This window comes from Sus scrofa, chromosome 6 (assembly GCF_054392235.1).
Source record: "Sus scrofa isolate SSC_HxYL_T2T_F1_AM1 chromosome 6, Sscrofa_HxYL_maternal_Yorkshire_Landrace_v2.0, whole genome shotgun sequence".
Classification (NCBI taxonomy): domain Eukaryota; kingdom Metazoa; phylum Chordata; class Mammalia; order Artiodactyla; family Suidae; genus Sus; species Sus scrofa.
In genome coordinates, this window is record NC_139388.1 from 120,392,152 (window position 1) to 120,409,985 (window position 17,834).

The following is a 17,834-nucleotide window of genomic DNA, read 5'->3' on the forward strand; positions in this document are numbered from 1 at the left end:
TGTTTTGTTTTGTTTTGTTTTTGTCTTTTTGCCTTTTCTGGAGCCGCTTCAGCGGCATATGGAGGTTCCAAGGCTAGGGGTCAAATCGGAGCTGTAGCCACTGGCCTACACCAGAGCCATGGCAACACGGGATCCGAGCCACGTCTGCGACCTACACCACAGCTCACGGCAATGCCGTAGAGAATGCAGGTTTGATCTCCGGCCTGGATCAGTGGGTTAAGGATCCGGTATTGCCGTGAGCTGTGATATAGACTGAAGACGAAGCTCAGATCTGGCGTTGCTATGGCTGTGGTATAGGCCAGCGGCTGTAGCTCTGATTCAGCTCCTAGCACGGGAACCTCCGTATGCGATGGATGCAGCTCTAAAAAGACAAAAAAAAAAAAAAAAAAAAAACCAAACCCAGAGCTATAGAGCAGTGTATACTATGAGCCATGAATGTTCATAACTTGACTTTCTCATCTCTATTTATGGTCATTTATCCTAGGAAAATAATCCCCACAAAAGTAAATAATATAGGTAATGTAATTTATAGTAACAAAATATTCACATACAAAGAAGACTTAAGTATTCCAGAAGTCCAAGAGGTAGGTAACTAATGAAGTAAATTATTGTACATTTAACTGTAATATTAGCTAATAAATATGAAGCAAATTGCCATACTCTTTTTTTTGGCTGCATCCACAGCATGTGGAAGTTCCCAGGCTAGGATCAAACCTGTGCCAGAGTTGCCACCTGTGCCACAGCTGCAGCAACACCAGATTCTTAACCCATTATGCCACACAGGAACTTCCTAAATAGCCATACTCTTATATGAGAAATACAGATGAAGAAATAAATGTAGTTTTATTTATTTATGTTGTGTTAATATTTATGCAATTCTGAAACATAATGCTGGAGTTCCCTAGTGACCTGGTAGCTTAAGGGTCTGGTGTTGTCAATGCTGTGGCTCAGTTCATTGCTGTCGTGCAGGTTTGATCCCTGGCCCAGGAACTTCCCACATGCCTTGGGTGTGGACAAAATTTTTAAAATTTAAAAATAAAACATAGGAGTTCCCGTCGTGGTGCAGTGGTTAACGAATCCGACTAGGAACCATGAGGTTGCGGGTTCGGTCCCTGCCCTTGCTCAGTGGGTTGACAATCCGGCGTAGCCGTGAGCTGTGGTGTAGGTTGCAGACGCGGCTGGGATCCTGCATTGCTGTGGCTCTGGCATGGGCCGGTGGCTGCAGTTCTGATTAGACCCCTAGCCTGGGAACCTCCATATGCCGAGGGATCGGCCCAAGAAATAGCAAAAAGACAAAAAAATAAATAAATAAATAAAACATAATGCCAAATATGGCTAGTAGCTGCATAAAATTAAAATTCATCTTGTTAAAGTTATTTAATTTTTTAATTCTGATATTAATGATTATTTAAAATTCTTTCTTGAACTCTGATCTTGTTTATTTCCAGTTCTGTCCACTTTGCCGTTTAATACCTAATGAGAATCCAGGCAGCTTCACTGGCAGCTTAATAAGACATTTGCAAGTCAATCACACTTTGTTTTATGATGATTTCATAGTAAGTATATTTTCTTACTTTTTCATTATGTTTTTATGCTATATGTTAAATAAGCTTACCTTTCTTAATCCAAGTGAATAAGATTATAGAGGAAAAAATTACATGTAGCTGTGAAATGTTAAATATTATAGTTAAGTAGGAAATCATAAAGCACAGTATTTTTATAAATTGACTGTTAATACTGAAGTAGTTACTTGCCTTGGACAAAATCATTTTCTTTGTGATATTAGCCATTGTAAAGCCATTGTACAGCCATTGTATAAAGTCCCAGATTTCGCTTTCAAATTATTTTAATTTCTACTCTAGTGCCTCCCTATATATAGTTATAATTTTTATGAGGTTAAAAACCTACATAGCTGAGGGGAAACCATATCACTAATGAAATGGCTCAGAGAATTTGCATTCATTTTATAATACATTGAATGGCTAATAACAGATACGACACTATCAGTGTAGTGAGACACATGGGCTATATAGTTTTTTTGTTTGTTTTTTTTTTCCTTTTCCCTTTTTAGGGCCTCATCTGCAGCATATGGAAGTTCCCAGGCTAGGAATCAAATCAGAGCTTGCAGCTGCCAGCCACATCTACAACTTAGACTGCAACTCACAGCAACGCCGGATCTTTAACCCACTGATTGGGGGCAGGGATTAAACCCATGTCCTCATGGATCCTAGTCAGGTTTGTAATTGTTGAGCCACAATGAGAACTCCTTTTTTTTTTTTTTTTCCATTTCTTTTCTTTTTAGGGCCACACTTGCAGCATATGGAAGTTCCCAGGCGAGGGGTCAAATCAGAGCTGCAGCTGCCGCGTCTGTGACCTACACCTCAGCTCATGGCAACACCAAATCCTTTACCCACTGAGCAAGGACAGGAATGGAACCCGAATCCTCATGGATGCTAGTCAGGTTCTTAGCCTGCTGAACCACAGTAGGAACTCCCTACGTCTCTCCGTCAAGTCTTTTCTGGCCACTAAGGCACACAAGCCTCCAACAGAGCCTCCTTCTTCTGGTCCACATGTTCTCATTTTTACAACACATAGGGGTACCTCTTTATCTTAGCTCCATAAGACATTCTAAAAGCCAGGTTGATTCCATACCTGTTCTGGCTATTCATGTGCAGTCCCTTCTCAAGATCTTACAGAGTATGATTCCGGACTGGTCAGGATGAAGCCACTTTGATGAGAAGTCTTTCCACCCACTCAAAACCATGTTCTTGGATGAGGAAGTCAATTTGAAACAGTGTTCTTTGTTTTGATTTCTTGTTTCTTAATCTAGGAAGTACTCTGCTAGGCACTTTATTCAGATTATCTCATTTTATTCCTTGCAGCAACTTCCGTAAATTGAGTACTATTTTATTATCCTCACTTAGTTATGAAATATCTGACTCTCAAAGGTTAATAAATTGCTTCAGAACAACCTGGTGTTGAGTCCAGATCTTGTGCTCTGCTGTGCTTTATGGCTTTCCTTTGGGGGTTATTTATTTGCTTTTATGTTTTAGAGTGGACTTCCAATAAAGATTTTATTTTATTTTTTCGTTTATTGGCAAAGAGGAAATAAGTTGCAGGGGATGGGGCTCTTGATTGTTTTTGTTTTCCTTATAGAATGTGCTGACATGAAGTTTTCAATTCTGTTTCGATCTAAGGAGGCAATGAGAAAGAGAGTTTTGTTTTCAACTTTTTTTTTTTTTTTTTTCAGAACTGGATATTCAGTATTGCTGGGATTGGTAAATTCTGTCAGAATGTCCTAGCTTTATTCCATATTACAGGCTTATGTGGAGGCTAGCACTCTGACCAGGGTTTGTGATGTTAACTAAAAACTAAGAGATCATATTTTTTAAAAACTTAAAGGAATTCCCTTTATGGCTCAGTGGGTTCGATCCCTAGCCTCGCTCAGTGGGTTAAGGATCCGGCATTGCCGTGAGCTGTGGTGTAGGTTGCAGACGCTCTCGGATCTGGCGTTGCTGTGGCTGTGGTGTAGGCTGGCAGCAACAGCTCTGATTAGACCTCTAGTCTGGGAACTTCCATATGCCACAGGTGTGACCCTAAAAAAAGCGGTGGGGGGGGGGGAGGGAGAGAGAGAGGAAAAAAAACTTTTAAGTTCCTGGAGTTCCCGTCGTGGCGCAGTGGTTAGCGAATCCGACTAGGAACCATGAGGTTGCAGGTTCGGGCCCTGCCCTTGCTCAGTGGGTTGATGATCCGGCGTTGCCGTGAGCTGTAGTGTAGGTTGCAGACGCGGCTCAGATCCCGAGTTGCTGTGGCTCTGGCGTAGGCCAGTGGCTACAGCTCCGATTCGACCCCTAGCCTGGGAACCTCCATATGCCACGGGAGCGGCCCAAGAAATAGCAAAAAAAAAAAAAACTTTTGACAATTGCTAGTTAGTTGATAGGCACTAAAATGAAATAGAAAATGCACAAGCTTCAGAGTGAAAGTGCTGGATTCTATGAGTTTTTGTGGAAACTTGGGAGGTCACAAAACTCAGAGCTTTATTTTACAAAACACAGCATTGATGTAACCCCTATCCTCCAGTTTCTGAAAACTGTCATCTTTGACTGTATGTTTCTAATTATTTTTTTATTATAGGATTTTAATATAATTGAGGAAGCTCTTATCCAGAGGGTCTTAGACCGGTCACTTCTGGAATATGTGAATCACTCGAACACCACATAATTTTATTAAAAGGAAAGGGAAGGAGGCTATACAATTGCACCGTTTTTTTAAGCTGCTGCTTGAAGAATTGGAGGGAAACTCTTAATGTTTAATGGGCTAAAAAGTGTGCAACGTAATTATATGTTTGTCATGTTTATTGTTATATTGCTTTTTTAAACTGCTTTCATTTTGACAGTTTAGGTCTGTTTTACATTTTTGAGTTTCTTAGACACTTAATAGCAGAAAATAGTCTCCATCAGCCATTAATATATGAAAGAGACCATAAAGCTGGTTGTGGGTGAAGCATCTTTATTTGCAAATTAGATGACATTGTGTGTAATGCAGCCATGATAACTGCCCTCATAGTTGGGCAAGATAACTAATCTTTGTTCTATATAAAAAGATGGAGAGTGAAATAAAGTGTAGACATTCAAGGAAATATGAAATCTGTTTCAGGGCTCATGATCTAATCGCTAATAGAATAACATGAATAACCTTGTATCATAGTAGGAAAGGAAGATTTTGGAAGTCAACACATCCATTTAACCAAATTGTATAATACTGTAGCAAAGTAAATTTCATGTTGGGAATGTATACTCACACTTAGCTCTTTGACTTTTTATAACTATACACACATAAGAATTTAATATTATATTTTTCAAATATTTGTAGCTTATCATTTAGAAATATTTCTTTACACAGGCAACTTCTTACCAACCATCTGCTGATATTTAGAGTAGAAGTATGCACATCTATAATTTTTGGTGGGAAACCCTAAGGGCTTTGATTTTTTTTTTTTAATTTTCTTCTCTTAGAAAAATTATAAAATTAACAAATATTAAAAACCAAACAAAAACGGTATAGCTCATTACATTATTATAAGGAAACATTCTTTTAGAACTCTGTCACCAACCTGGGATGTCCTCTGTGTGTGTGTGTTCTGTCACAGTTAACCCTCTTCCTCAGCTCCACAAAAGTAACCACTACATGGATTTCAGTGGTACTCCCTTCCTTGTATTTTCTTTCTTATTTAAAATCTTTCTTTCTTATTAAAATCTCTACACACTAGCTTGTAATCTTATCTATTTAAAATTGCTTTATTAGATAGATCTTTTATGTCTCTTTTTAATCTATAGATTCCTCCTTCTTTCTTTTCCTTAAATTTTACCTGGTCTTAGAAATTCCCCACTGTCTGTATTTTGTTAATTGCATACTCATGGCACAATTTAGCATGTTATTCTATCCTCTGGATAGTGACATGGATCCAGAGGTTTGAGCAGACTCAGGTTCAGCCTTCTGCACAGACTGTAGGTCATGGTGTCTTCTTTCATTAGAGGGCACAGAATGTCCAATTCTCTCTTTTTGTGACATCAGCTGAAACTGATACTCAATGCCTAGATCCATTGATTTGTTGTGGGTTGGAGAATATTCTATCATTTATTTTTCATTTATTAGTTGGGACCTTTTTATAAAGAGGTATTTCCCTGCATCTACCATTTGGTTAACCAGTGGTCATGTTCATATAGGAAGGGAAAAATAAATACTTGAATTTTCCCCTTTATTCACCAATTTTCCAGACAAACTTGTTTTTTATCGTCCTCTATAGATTTCCCCCTTTTCTAAAAGTATCGTGAGCTCATGGGGTCAAACATAGGCTTTATTCCATTTTGAGTACTACGTTATTAAAGATCAAATTGTCCTATCTTTGATCATTGGGAGCCTTATCAAGTTGGCTCTGAGTCCTTTTGGCACTACTCCAGCAGTCTTTAATAGCTTCCATGTAGTCTCAGATGACAAGGTATTCCAGGCTCAACTTGTATGTTTCCTGCCCCAGTCCTGAAGTCAGCCATTTTTCTAAGAAGCCTGATTACTTTCAGTGAGAAATAATGCTTCAAAAGCATAATTGGGGCTGTTAAGTTCATTGCAGTTAGATTGGTCATTGTTTCTAGAGGAGAGCTAGGAAATAATATTTTTCTTTTTTTTTTAAGGTAAAACAATTTATGAGTTTATTTTGATACTTCCAACCCAAATTGAGTACTACGGGGTATTTGTCTAATCTTTTCTACTATATCTGTGTCTTTTATTTTTCTATACTGAGAATCCTGGTTTTCAAGGAGATAGGAGTATCCCACAATTACTCGTTTCCTTCATCTGCCTTACAAATGCAGCAATCTCAGAATAATAGTACTAATACAACCGCCACCAATACGATAACTGGAACAATTAAAAATGCTTTTTAGGAGTTCCTGTTATGGCTTAACGGGTTAAGAACCCAACATAGTGTCTGTGACGATGCTAGTTCTATCCCTGGCTTCACTCAGTGGGTTAAGGATCCAATGTTGCTGTGAGCTGTGGTATAGGTTGCAGACGTGGCTCAGGTCCACTGTTACTATGGCTGTGGCGTAGGCCTGCAGCTGCAGGTCTGATTTGTGCCCTAACCCAGGAACTTCCATATGCCTTAGGTGTGCCCACCCCCCCAAAAAATGTTTTTCTTTGGTTCTTTCCAATCTCTTTCTATTTTTTTAAGCTGTACTATAACATTTTCAGAACATGTTGGCATGACATATAATACTCTCTCCCTTCTTCTTTTTTTTAAATGGCCATAAGCATGGCACATGGAAGTTCCCGGACCAGGGATCAAATCATCACATCACAGCTGTGATATCACCAGATCCTTAACCCACCTCGACACAGTAGGAACTTCAATACTCTCTCCTTTCCCTTCACCAATTTAGTCTTAGTTCTTCAAGTAAGTGTACATTCAGTGCTTGCTATCACTCTTTAATTGATGACTGTTTTTCATATCTGGCTCTTAAAGAAGAGTCCAAGACATAGAATAATATTTCCATCTTGAAAGCAAGCAAAGAAGCTATGAAGAGTAATGATTTCAATTCCTGAAAACAAAATGTCATTTGGTTGTGGTTAGCTGCTTCCTCTTCTTCTTTTTAAATTGGTGTATAGTTGGTTTATAATGTTGTGTTAGTTTCAGGTGTACAGCAGTGATTTGGTTATACATATATCTATTCTTTTTCAGATTCTTTTCCTGTATAGGTCATTACAAATATTGAGTAGATGTCCCTGTGTTATACAGTAGGTCCTTTTGACTTATCTATTTTATATATAGTTAGCTTAATTATAATTGTTTATAAACTTCTTTTTCTCTTATACATAAATGTAGTCATAATCATGTACCCCCAAATTTTCTAGAATAAATTATCCATTACTTAAAAGACTTGCTTACTATTCTGTCATCCATTACAGGGTGGCTAGAAAAACCTAAAGCTGGATGAAATCCAGAAGGCCTTATTTCCTCCCTTTTAGATACTGTCTTCAAGCTTGCTTTTCACAGCTGCTAACAGGTAACAACAGATGTTTAATTTCACCTCTCTCCCTGCAATTTGGCTGGATTTTCTAATAAGGAGAAACCTATTGGACAACAAGGGCAAAAGGAGAGGAAACTTTTCAGAGGTAACCGTTAGATTGGAAATCTAGAACCTGAAAAATAAAATAATGTATTTCTGAGTATTAGTACTCACTGTCCAGAAAATAAATTTTTTAAAAGCTATACTTTGAATAAAGCTTTAAGTGACCTGCCTCTATTAACCTCAGTGCAGCAATTCTGTATTCTGTCAGTGGACTCCTCTCATGATAATTTTGCCCCTTACAGGACAAATTAGGTGCTGGCTGCCTGAATTATTTTGCCTTTTGAATTTTGAGTTCTAAAATAATGAAGTGCAACTATTGTTAATTGTTTACTGTGCCTTTAACTTTTTATTAAAATGAATTTATGATATACTGTTCTGAAAAAATGGAAATATGGAGTTCCCTGGTGATTGAGCAGGTTATGGATCTGGCGTTGTCACTGCAGCAGCTCGGGTCACTGCTGTAGCGCAGATTGGATCCCTGGCCCCGGAATTTCCATATGCTGCAGGTGTGGCAAAAAAAAAAAAAAAAAAAGGAAGAAAGAAAGAAAGAAACCCATATCTGAAGCTGATGACTAATAACAAAAAAGTTTCGCTCCTTTTTTTTTTTAGCTCCTCAAAATACCACTTTTTCAAGAACTTAGGAGTGAAAAACTAATTCACATATTACTCTTTGACAGCTAAGTTCTTCTAATCCTTTAAAATCCCTTTACACAGTTTTTCACCCAAGTTTCTAAAATGTAGGTGGAAAAATTGGATTGCCAATCTATGGTAAAGACAGGTCCAGGTCAGATCTCCTAAAAGAACCTGGCTCTAATGATGTTGCTTTATTACATTTACTGGGTGCTAAGTGTCTTTTGTTTTGAAGTGAGCTTACGCCAGTTATTGAATGTTTAACATATAATTAGTCCTTCCAGCATTGCAGTTTTCTTAAAAAGTCACTAAGAGGAATTCTCATCATGGCTCAGTGGTCAAGGAATCTGACTAGCATCCACGAGGATGCAGGTTCGATCCCTGACCTTGCTCAGTGGGTTAAGGATCCAGCGTTGCCGTGAGCTGTGGTGTAGGTCACAGACACAGCTCAGATCCTGGGTTGCTGTGGCTGTGGCATAAGCTGGCAGCTACAGCTCTGATTTGACCCCTAGCCTGGGAACTGCCATATGCCATGGGTGTAGCCCTAAAAAGCAAAAAAAAAGTCACTAAGAGATTCATCCTTTAATTATTCAACTACAAAAAATAATTCTGTATAATGATCAGAATTTAAAATGTACAATTCTTTTCTTCTGTAAATATGTATTGTGAGAAATAAAGAATGGCAGGACCATTGCTTTCATTAAAAGATCTACTGTGTGTGTTGTTAAGTATGGATCTTGATAATTTTTTACATTAAATATGCTTTTTATGCTTTTAAACCTGATGTGCTTTTTCAACAATATCGATCACAAAAAAAATAACTTTATTGAGGCCAGGAGTTCTCAAGTGGGGACAATTTTGCCTCCCAGAGGACATTTGACAATGTAGGTTGCCATAACTGGGATGTGCTGTTGCCCAGGGAGGTGGGTCAAGGCCAGGGGTGCTACCCAACATTCTACAATGCACAGGACAGCCACTCACAACAAAGAACTGCCTTGCCCAGAATGTCAATTGTGATGAGGTTTAGAAACCCCCATTTAAGTCAAGGTAATGCTGAGCACCATGGAGTTATTATCCGTCTGCTTCCAAGGGACTCCATCGAAATTTCAAAGGTAAGATGAAGATGAACTTTGTGTATCTTATACCCTGCTTAATAGATACGAAGTTTGGGTGGCTGAAGCCAAACTTCGTACTTCAGTTTAGAATATGCTAAAACACGAAAGTTTTTTGGATCTTTCACAAGAAGAGGCCAGGCCAGAGTACAGGTGTTAATGGCATGACCTCTGATAATTATTTGTTGAGTGACATCCTAAAAGAGGGAACCCACATCGTGGCTCAGCAGTAATGAACCCAACTAGTATCCATGAGGACAAGGGTTTGATCCTGGCCTTGCTCAGTGGGTTAAGGATCTGGCATTACTGTGGCTGCAGCTCCAATTTGATGCCTAGCCTGGGAATCTCCATGTGCTGCAGGTGCAGCCCTAAAAGGACCAAAAAAAAAAAAAAGGAATCCAGAATGGTGTGGGAAGTCTTACCCTTTTTTTTCCTGCTCTCGCCTGCAGCATGCAGAAGCTCCTGGGACAATGGTTGAATCCCTGCCACAGAAGTGACAATGACAGATCCAGGAAACTCCAAGGGAAGACTTCCTTTATCACTTAGGTTACAGTTATTGAAGTGAATGAGGTAAATTATGACAGGTTGACACCCATTTTGATCCTTGAGACTAAGAAATATTTTAAGTTTTGTGGAATTCCTATTGTGGATCAGCAGGTTAAGAACCTGACTAGTATCTATGAGGATACGGGCAATCCCTGGCCTCGATCAGTGGGTTAAGGATCTGGTGTTCCTGTGGCTGTGGCATAGGCTGGCAGCTGCACCTCTGATTCTACCCCTAGTCTGGGAACTTCCGTATGCCGTGGTGTGGCCTGAAAAAGAAAAAAAAAAATTTTAAGCCTAGCAGGTTAAGGATCTGGCATTATCACTGCTATGACACAGGTTCTATCCCTAGCCTGCGAACTTCTTCATAGCATGGATGCAGCCAAAAGAAATAAAAGAAATATTTAAGTTTTTATTTTATGGCTGGAAAGTCATCTGGTATTTTAATTCTGCCAGCTTCATAGGCCATACACTGGTCTTGATTAGGGCTAGTCATTGCCCCAAAGCATCCATTTATAAGGCCCAATGAGGAGATCCTTTTGGCACAGTGGGTTAAGTATCTGGCATTGTCACTGTAGCTGCCTGGGTTGCTGCTGTGGCTCAAGTTTAGTACCTGGACAGGGAACTTCCACATGCTGCAAGTGTGGCCAAAACACAAAAACAAAAGGCCCGATGAAGATAAAACACAGGGAGAGATAGGTCAAGATAGACTTTCATGCTTCAATTATACACAGTCCTCAAATACCCAGGTCTTGCCCAGGTCTACTACAAATCCTACCTATTCTCCAGGCAGCTGTTCTCCAGTCTCAGAATTCCAGCTTGTTCTTTTTTGTTTGTTTGTTTTTGTTTTTTTCTTTTTTGGCCACCCCGAGGCATATGGAGTTCCCAGGCAAGAGATGAGATCCGAGCCACATTGGTGACCTATGCTGCAGCTGTAGCTGTGGCAACACCAGATCCTTAACCCCGTGTGCTGGTCCAGGGGTCAAAGGAGACACTGGGGCTCCTATTGTGCCACAGTGGGAACTCCAGTTCCAGTTTGTTCTAATCTCACGGCATTTGTGTATCACTATGTGCCTCCCCAGGTTACCTTGCACCGCAATGGACTGGAGAGTTGGTTACACAGGTCATTTCCACTCATTTCATTTGCCATGCAAGGCATAGCCACATGCAATTTCAAGGCGTTGAAGATGTGCAGTCTCAGATAGAAGAGAACTGGCTGTTGGGAAATAATATCAATGCCAACCATGGAGGTACAAGCCAAGAAGAGCTGACAAAGAAGTAGAAGCCCACAGGGGAAATGTCTTAAAAACATCTGTGAAAAGGAGGGGCAAAAAGTCAAAATGAGGAGTTCCCCTCGTGGCGCAGTGGTTAACGAATCCGACTAGGAACCAAGAGGTTGCGGGTTCGGTCCCTGCTCTTGCTCAGTGGGTTAACGAGCCGGCGTTGCCGTGAGCTGTGGTGTAGGTTGCAGACGTGGCTCGGATCCTGCGTTGCTGTGGCTCTGGCGTAGGCCAGTGGCTACAGCTCCGATTAGACCCCTAGCCTGGGAACCTCCATATGCCGCGGGAGCGGCCCAAAGAAATAGCCAAAAGGCCAAAAAAAAAAAGTCAAAATGAGACTGATTTTTTTTAGAAACATGAAGTGATAATTATTTTTGCATTGGTAATTTTTTGATTAATTTCACTCAAAATTTGGATCATTTTATCAAGTAAAAACCTGTCTCTCAAACATAAAACAATAACTTCTCTTTTTTTCTTAGTCTGAATGCATTCTAAGTATGTTCTAACTGTATTTTCTCAGTATACTTTTTTTTTTTTTTGGCCATTCCTGTGGCTTGTGACAATGTTAGATCCTTAACCTGCTAGGCCATGAGAATTCCTCAGGATACTTCTTGTGTACCTTCATCAGAACCATTTGGGTTACTTGGTATAACTGCATTTTTTTTTGGCCTTCCCAAAATGTACAGAATTAGAATGTCTGAAATTTTTTTTTTTTTTTTTTCATTCAGCTGCACCTGCAGCATATGGAAGTTGCTAGGCTAGGGCTCAAACTGGAGCTGCAGCTGTCAGCCTACACCACAGCCACAGCAATGTAGGATCCAAGCTGCATCTGCGACCTACACCACAACTCACAGCAATGCCGGATCCTTTAACCCACTGATTGAGGCCAGGGATCTTAACCCACCAAGCCACAATGAGAAATCCAGAATGTCTGAAATTCTGATGGATGCATAATAAGCAAGATACCAAAATGTGTTCAAATCTATCAATTTTTCACCATCTCCATTATCACAATTTTAATCAAGCCATCATCATCTCTTTCCTGGATCCCTTCGGTGAACAATTAATTGGCTTCCCTGTCTCCACTTAGGATATTATGGACCATTATCCATAGAGCAGTCAGAGGGATCTTTAAGAGCATAAATCTGACCATGCCCTTCTCTCTCCCCACTGCTTAAAATGTTCCAAGGGCTTTTCATTATTACTTGAAAAAAATTGAAATGCCCTTCCATTCCTTTCCAAAGTCCTTCGTGACCTAGCCCTGCCTATTTCTCCAATTTCACCTCTACTCTTTCCCCTAATCCCTACATTTCAGCCACACCAATTTTTAGCTTAATTAAATGCACCAAGATAAGTGGTTCTTGCATCTTGGCACTTTTTATTCCTTCTGTTTGAAAAGACTTCTCCTCAAAGTTTGACATGGCTGCCTTCTAATCATTCAATTCCCAGCTCAAATTTCATTTTCTGGTAAAGGATTTTCTGCATAATTCTAGCCAAAGTCATTTCCCCATTTTTGTATGTTATCCTTTCTTCTTAACTGCTATTAGATTTGTAAATTAGCTTAGTTTATTTTCCTTTCTATTGAATGTCTCCCCTCTCTAAAATAGAAGTTCACCATTGATTTACCCAACATCTTAATGTGCATCTTAAGACAACATCCAAAATTGTGGCACATGGTAGGTAAATATTTCTGCTGTCTAATCTATCATCATAGTTATTAAGGATATAAAGACATGAAAAACATTGTTTCTTATTACATAAAGTTCATGAGAATAATTTTAAAACATTAAAATGCTAGCATTCTAGCTAGAAGTCTTTATGAAACCAAGCAAAAGTGTGTGAGTTAATTCATTAGTAAGAATAACTCAACAGGTGAATATCTTAGCTTAGCTGACTGTAAAAAATACCATAGACTGTTAAAAATAAATGAAATAATGCTATCTGCAACAACATGGATGGACCTTGAGATTATCACTTGAGCAAAGTGAAAGAAAGACAAATACCGTATGATATCACTTATATATAGCATCTAAAATGTAGAAAAAACTTGTCTACAAAACAGAAACAAACAGACTCACAGACAGAAAACAAACTTATGATTACCAGAGTAGAAAGGGAATAAGAGAGGGATAAATTAGGAGTTTGGGATTATCAGATACACACTACTATATATAAACTAGATTGGAGTTCCCTGGTGGCTCAAAGAATTCAGAATCCGGCACTGCCAGTGCTGTGGTTGTGGGTTTGATCCCTGACCTGGGAACTTCTGCAGGCAGTGGGCATGACCAAAAAATAATAATAAAATAAGATTTTACTGTATAGCACTGGGAACTATACTCAATATCCTATGATAAGCCATAATGGAAAAATGACTGGCTGACAAGTGGATCAAAATACGCATGTTAGCCTCTCAATATATTATTCTCCCCTAATAAAGTCTATATGAAGAGCAAACATATAGTTAAAACAGCAGCTTTTATGTCTGAATTTGATCATTATTGCTTCCCCAGAATTTAGCAGAGTGCCATTCATCTATAGGCACGCCAGAAATATCTGATGAATAAACCATAGTTTGAGAGGCACAGGCAAGATGCTCTTAAAAAATAAGGTCATGGAGTTCCCGTTGTGGCGCAGTGGTTAACAAATCCAACTAGGAACCACGAGGTTGCAGGTTCTATCCCTGGCCTTTCTTAGTGGGTTAAGGATCCGGCATTGCCGTGAGCTGTGGTGTAGGTCACAGACGTGGCTCGGATCCCACGTTGTTGTGGCTCTGGTGTAGGCCCAAGGCTACAGCTCTGATTAGACTCCTAGCCTGGAAATCTCCGTATGCCATGGGAGCGGTCCTAGAAAAGACAAAACAACAACAACAACAAAAAACAAAAACAAAAAAAATTTTAAATAAGATCTTGGAGTTCTCGTCATGGTGCAGCAGAAACTATTTTGACTGGGAACCATTAGGTTTTGGGTTTGATCCCTGCCCTTGCTCAGTGGGTTAAGGCTCTGACGTTGCTGTGAGCTGTAGCATAGGCCAAAGACGAAGCTCAGATCCTGTGTTGCTGTGTCTATGGTTTAGGCTGGCAGCTGTAGCTCTGATTTGACCCCTAGCCTGGGAACCTCCATATGCCGCAGGTATGGCCTCCCCTGCCACAAAAAGCAAAAGATAAATAATTATATAAGGTCTTCAAGCCCGATACAGCTCTTCTCTTTAGAGGTACACTTATGGAGTGAGCCAAACTACTAGACGTGGCATATGGAAGTTCCTGGGTCAGGGATTGAATCCGAGCCACAACTGCAACCCACACGCTGCAGTCAGGTTCTTAACCTGTTGTGCCACAGCAGGAACTTCATTGCTGAGTTAAACTTGCTCCGGATTATACAATGTAGAAATTTGCTACAGAGTTAACCTAGGCAACTAAATAAAATTGATCCAAGTAACCAGATAAAATGAAGAAAATGTTTAGTTCTTTTTTTTTTTTTTTTTTTGGTCTTTTTCGTCTTTTTAGGGCCGTACCTGAAGCATATGGAAGTTCCCAGGCCAGGGATCGAATTGCACTGCCGGCCTACGCCACAGCGACAGCAGCTCGAGATTGGAGCCCCATCTGGGACCTACACCACAGTTTACGGCAACGCCAGATCCTTAACCCACTGAACAAGGCCAGAGATTGAACCCACATCCTCATGGGTTCCTCACCCCCAAGTCACGACGGGAAGTCTGAAAATGTTTAGTTCTTATATCTATTGTGATACGCCTCAAAGTGTATTTTACTTTGTCCCTTTGACACGTTCTTAGTATATGTACAAGAAGGCCAATGTCTTATACGTAAAATATATACTACCTTTGACAGTATTTCAAGAGTGTCTTCTCCAGAAATTACAGCCTTGAGGCATTCTGGTTTTAAAACTTCCTTAGGGCTTCTTTGGCTGCCTGCTTGTATCTCTCACAGGCATCCTGTCTTAATAAATTTACTTCTTTCCTATCACTTGGTCTCTCTCTGAATTCTTTGTGCCCTGAGATGCAAAGAACCTGAACTTCCGTAAGTCCAGACACCAGAACTAAAACCCCCCCAACAAATGAATACAAGAGAGGAGGGCCACCAGAACCAGTCCTGGGGCCACTAAACACCAACTCTGAAGAAGGAAAGCTTGCATCTACCCTGATCCTTATCTGTGGCCCTATTCTCTACTCCCAGACTCTAAAACCACTTCTTATTCTATCCCAAAGGTGGTCACAGTATTTAGGACATTAGCCTGCTATGACCTCCTTTGCCTGGAAAGCAATAAAGCTTTTTCTTCTTCACAAAAAAAAAAAAAAAAAAAAAGCAAACTTCCTTAAAGAGAAAAACAATAACTTTCTAACTAAAAAAAAAATTGGGTTGTTCCCATCATGGCGCAGCAGAAATCAATCTGACTAGGAACCATGAGGTTGTGGGTTGATCCCTGGCCTCGCTCAGTGGGTTAAGGATCCGGCGTTGCCATGAGCTGTGGTGTAGGTCACAGACACAGCTTGGATCTGACATTGCTATGGCTGTGGTGTAGGCTGGCAGCTGTAGCTCCAATTCGACCCCTAGCCTGGGAGCCTCCATATGCCGCAGGTGCAGCCCTATAAAGACAAAAAAAAAAAAAAAAAATTTGGCATTCCCTAATGGTTCAGTAGTTTAAGGATCCAGCATTGTCATTGCTATGTCTCAGGTCACTGCTCTGGCTTGGAATTGATCCCTGGCCTAGGATCTTCCACATGCCAAGGGAGGTGCCAAAAAAATAAAAATTAAAAAATGCGTGTATTATCATGATGTAGTCAAACTCTTAGAAACAGAAAATAGAAGAGTTCCCTTGTGGCACAGCAGGTTAAGGCCCTGGTGTTGTCCCTGCTATAGCGCCTGTTCAATCCCTGGCCCAGAACTTTCACTGCGGGTGCAGCCAAAAAAAAAGAAAATAGAATACTGGTTGTCAAGAGACAGAGGCAGGAGGGAAAGAGGAGTTGTTTATGGATAAAAAGTTTCAGGTTTGCGGAGTTCCTGCTGTGGTGCAGCGGAAATGAATCCAACTAGGAACCATGAGGTTGCCGGTTCAATCCCTGGCCTCGCTCAGGGGATTAAGGATCCAGTGTTGCCATGAGCTGTGGTGTAGGTCCCAGAGGCAGCTCAGATCTGGCATTGCTGTGGCTGTGGTGTAGGCTGGCAGCTACGGCTCCAATTAGACCCCTAGCCTGGGAACCTCCATATGCCACGGGTGCAGCCCTAAAAAGAAAAAAAGAAGTTTCAGTTTTGCAAGATGAAAAAGTTCTAGAGACCTACTGCATAGCAAAGTACATACAGTTAAGGCTACTGAACAGTACAGTTAAAAATGGTTAAAATGCCAAATTTTGTATATTTTTTTACTACAATAAGCAAACAAAATTGTTGTGTGGGTAAACCAAATACCAATTTATATACCAAATATATAATTTTATGCCACCCAGTTTGGGAAATTACAATTGTTGTTGAAATTTAGGCAATTGCTGGTGAAGCCTTTGAGGTTTCAATAATAAAATAAAATATTTAAGTATAGAGACTGAACAGTGCTCCTCCCTTTTTCTATTTTTTCCATCCATAGGTCTCCAGACTTCTGATGAAGCTTAGAGCACATACTATTGTTTGCTTGGTTTTTTTTCCCCCAGTTGCTCTGGTTGTACCTTCTCTTAGATATTTATTGACTTGAGTCGCCAGTCTGAGTTAGCCACACCTATTTATAAGATTTTTTTTTTTTTTTTTGGTCTTTTCAGGATTGCACCTGTGTCATATAGAGGTTCCCAGGCTAGGGGTCGAATTGGAGCTGCAGCTGCTGGCCTGTACCACAGCCACAGCATCGCCACATCCCACACTCATCAATGACCTATGATGCATCTTGTGGCAATGCCAGGTCCTTAACCCACTGAGCACCACCAGGGATCAAACCTGCATCCTCACGGATACTAGTCAGGTTCTTAACCCACTGGGCCACAATGGGAACTACTTATAAGATTTTTGATGGGACTCTTAGGAAAAGAAGGCAATTCTAGGTTTTTTTATGGACAGTGTTGAAGCAGAGCAGGACGCTGTGGGGCCCTCCCAGGTTAAAATAACCTTTCTATGTCCCCTAATTTCTTGCTTGTAGGAGAAAGGCTTCCTTCTCCTAGACCTTCCTTGAGTTCCAAAGGGCAGATTCAGTTACTAATTAGGAAAGTGAGGGAACACAGAAACAAAGGAAAGCCAGTCAAGAAACAAAAGTGCAGGAGTTCCTTTTGTATCACAGCAGGTTAAGGATCTGGTGTTGTCAGTCCAGTGGCTCAGATCACTGCTGTGGCACAGGTTCAATCCCTGGCCCCAGAACTTCTACGTGCCTTAAGTGTGGCCAAAAAGAAAAAAAAAAAAGAAAAAACAAGAGTGCAGTGCAGTGATGAGGCAGGGTCCTAGTTCCTCTTGGGGGTGTGGGGGAACGTGCCTGGCAATCCGATATATCTCAGAGTTTTCTACAGAAACTAAGGCCCTCGCTCAGTGTGGAGGATGGTAACTTCAAGCTGAGCATAAGCACATGGACCTCAGAATGCTCAGAGCCAGAGGCTGATGATTGAGATCCTTGGACTGTCACCCCTGTTACCTCACCATCAACCAATCAGAAGAAAGCAA

At 40.4% G+C, this 17,834-nt stretch overlaps 1 protein-coding gene across 10 annotated transcripts in view; it reads left to right on the forward strand.

Annotated features, from left to right (window-relative positions):
• The window catches only part of RNF125 (ring finger protein 125), a 53,852-nt gene extending 37,729 nt beyond the window's left edge, over positions 1-16,123 (forward strand). For 3 of the 10 annotated variants that reach the window (XR_014807826.1, XM_003127888.6, XM_021096214.2), the window contains 2 exons: positions 1,449-1,556; positions 4,135-9,034. Coding sequence is in view for 7 of the 10 variants with exons in the window: in XM_003127888.6 (XP_003127936.4) it covers positions 1,449-1,556; positions 4,135-4,221 (195 nt within the window). In the remaining 3 variants the exon portion in view is untranslated. Of the gene's footprint in view, positions 1-1,448; positions 1,557-2,687; positions 2,972-3,250; positions 3,469-4,134; positions 9,035-9,816; positions 13,645-15,734 lie in introns of those variants that run through there. The other 7 variants (XM_084964418.1, XM_084964419.1, XR_014807823.1 and 4 more) reach the window with 6 other exon arrangements.
• Positions 16,124-17,834: the final 1,711 nt, after the last annotated feature.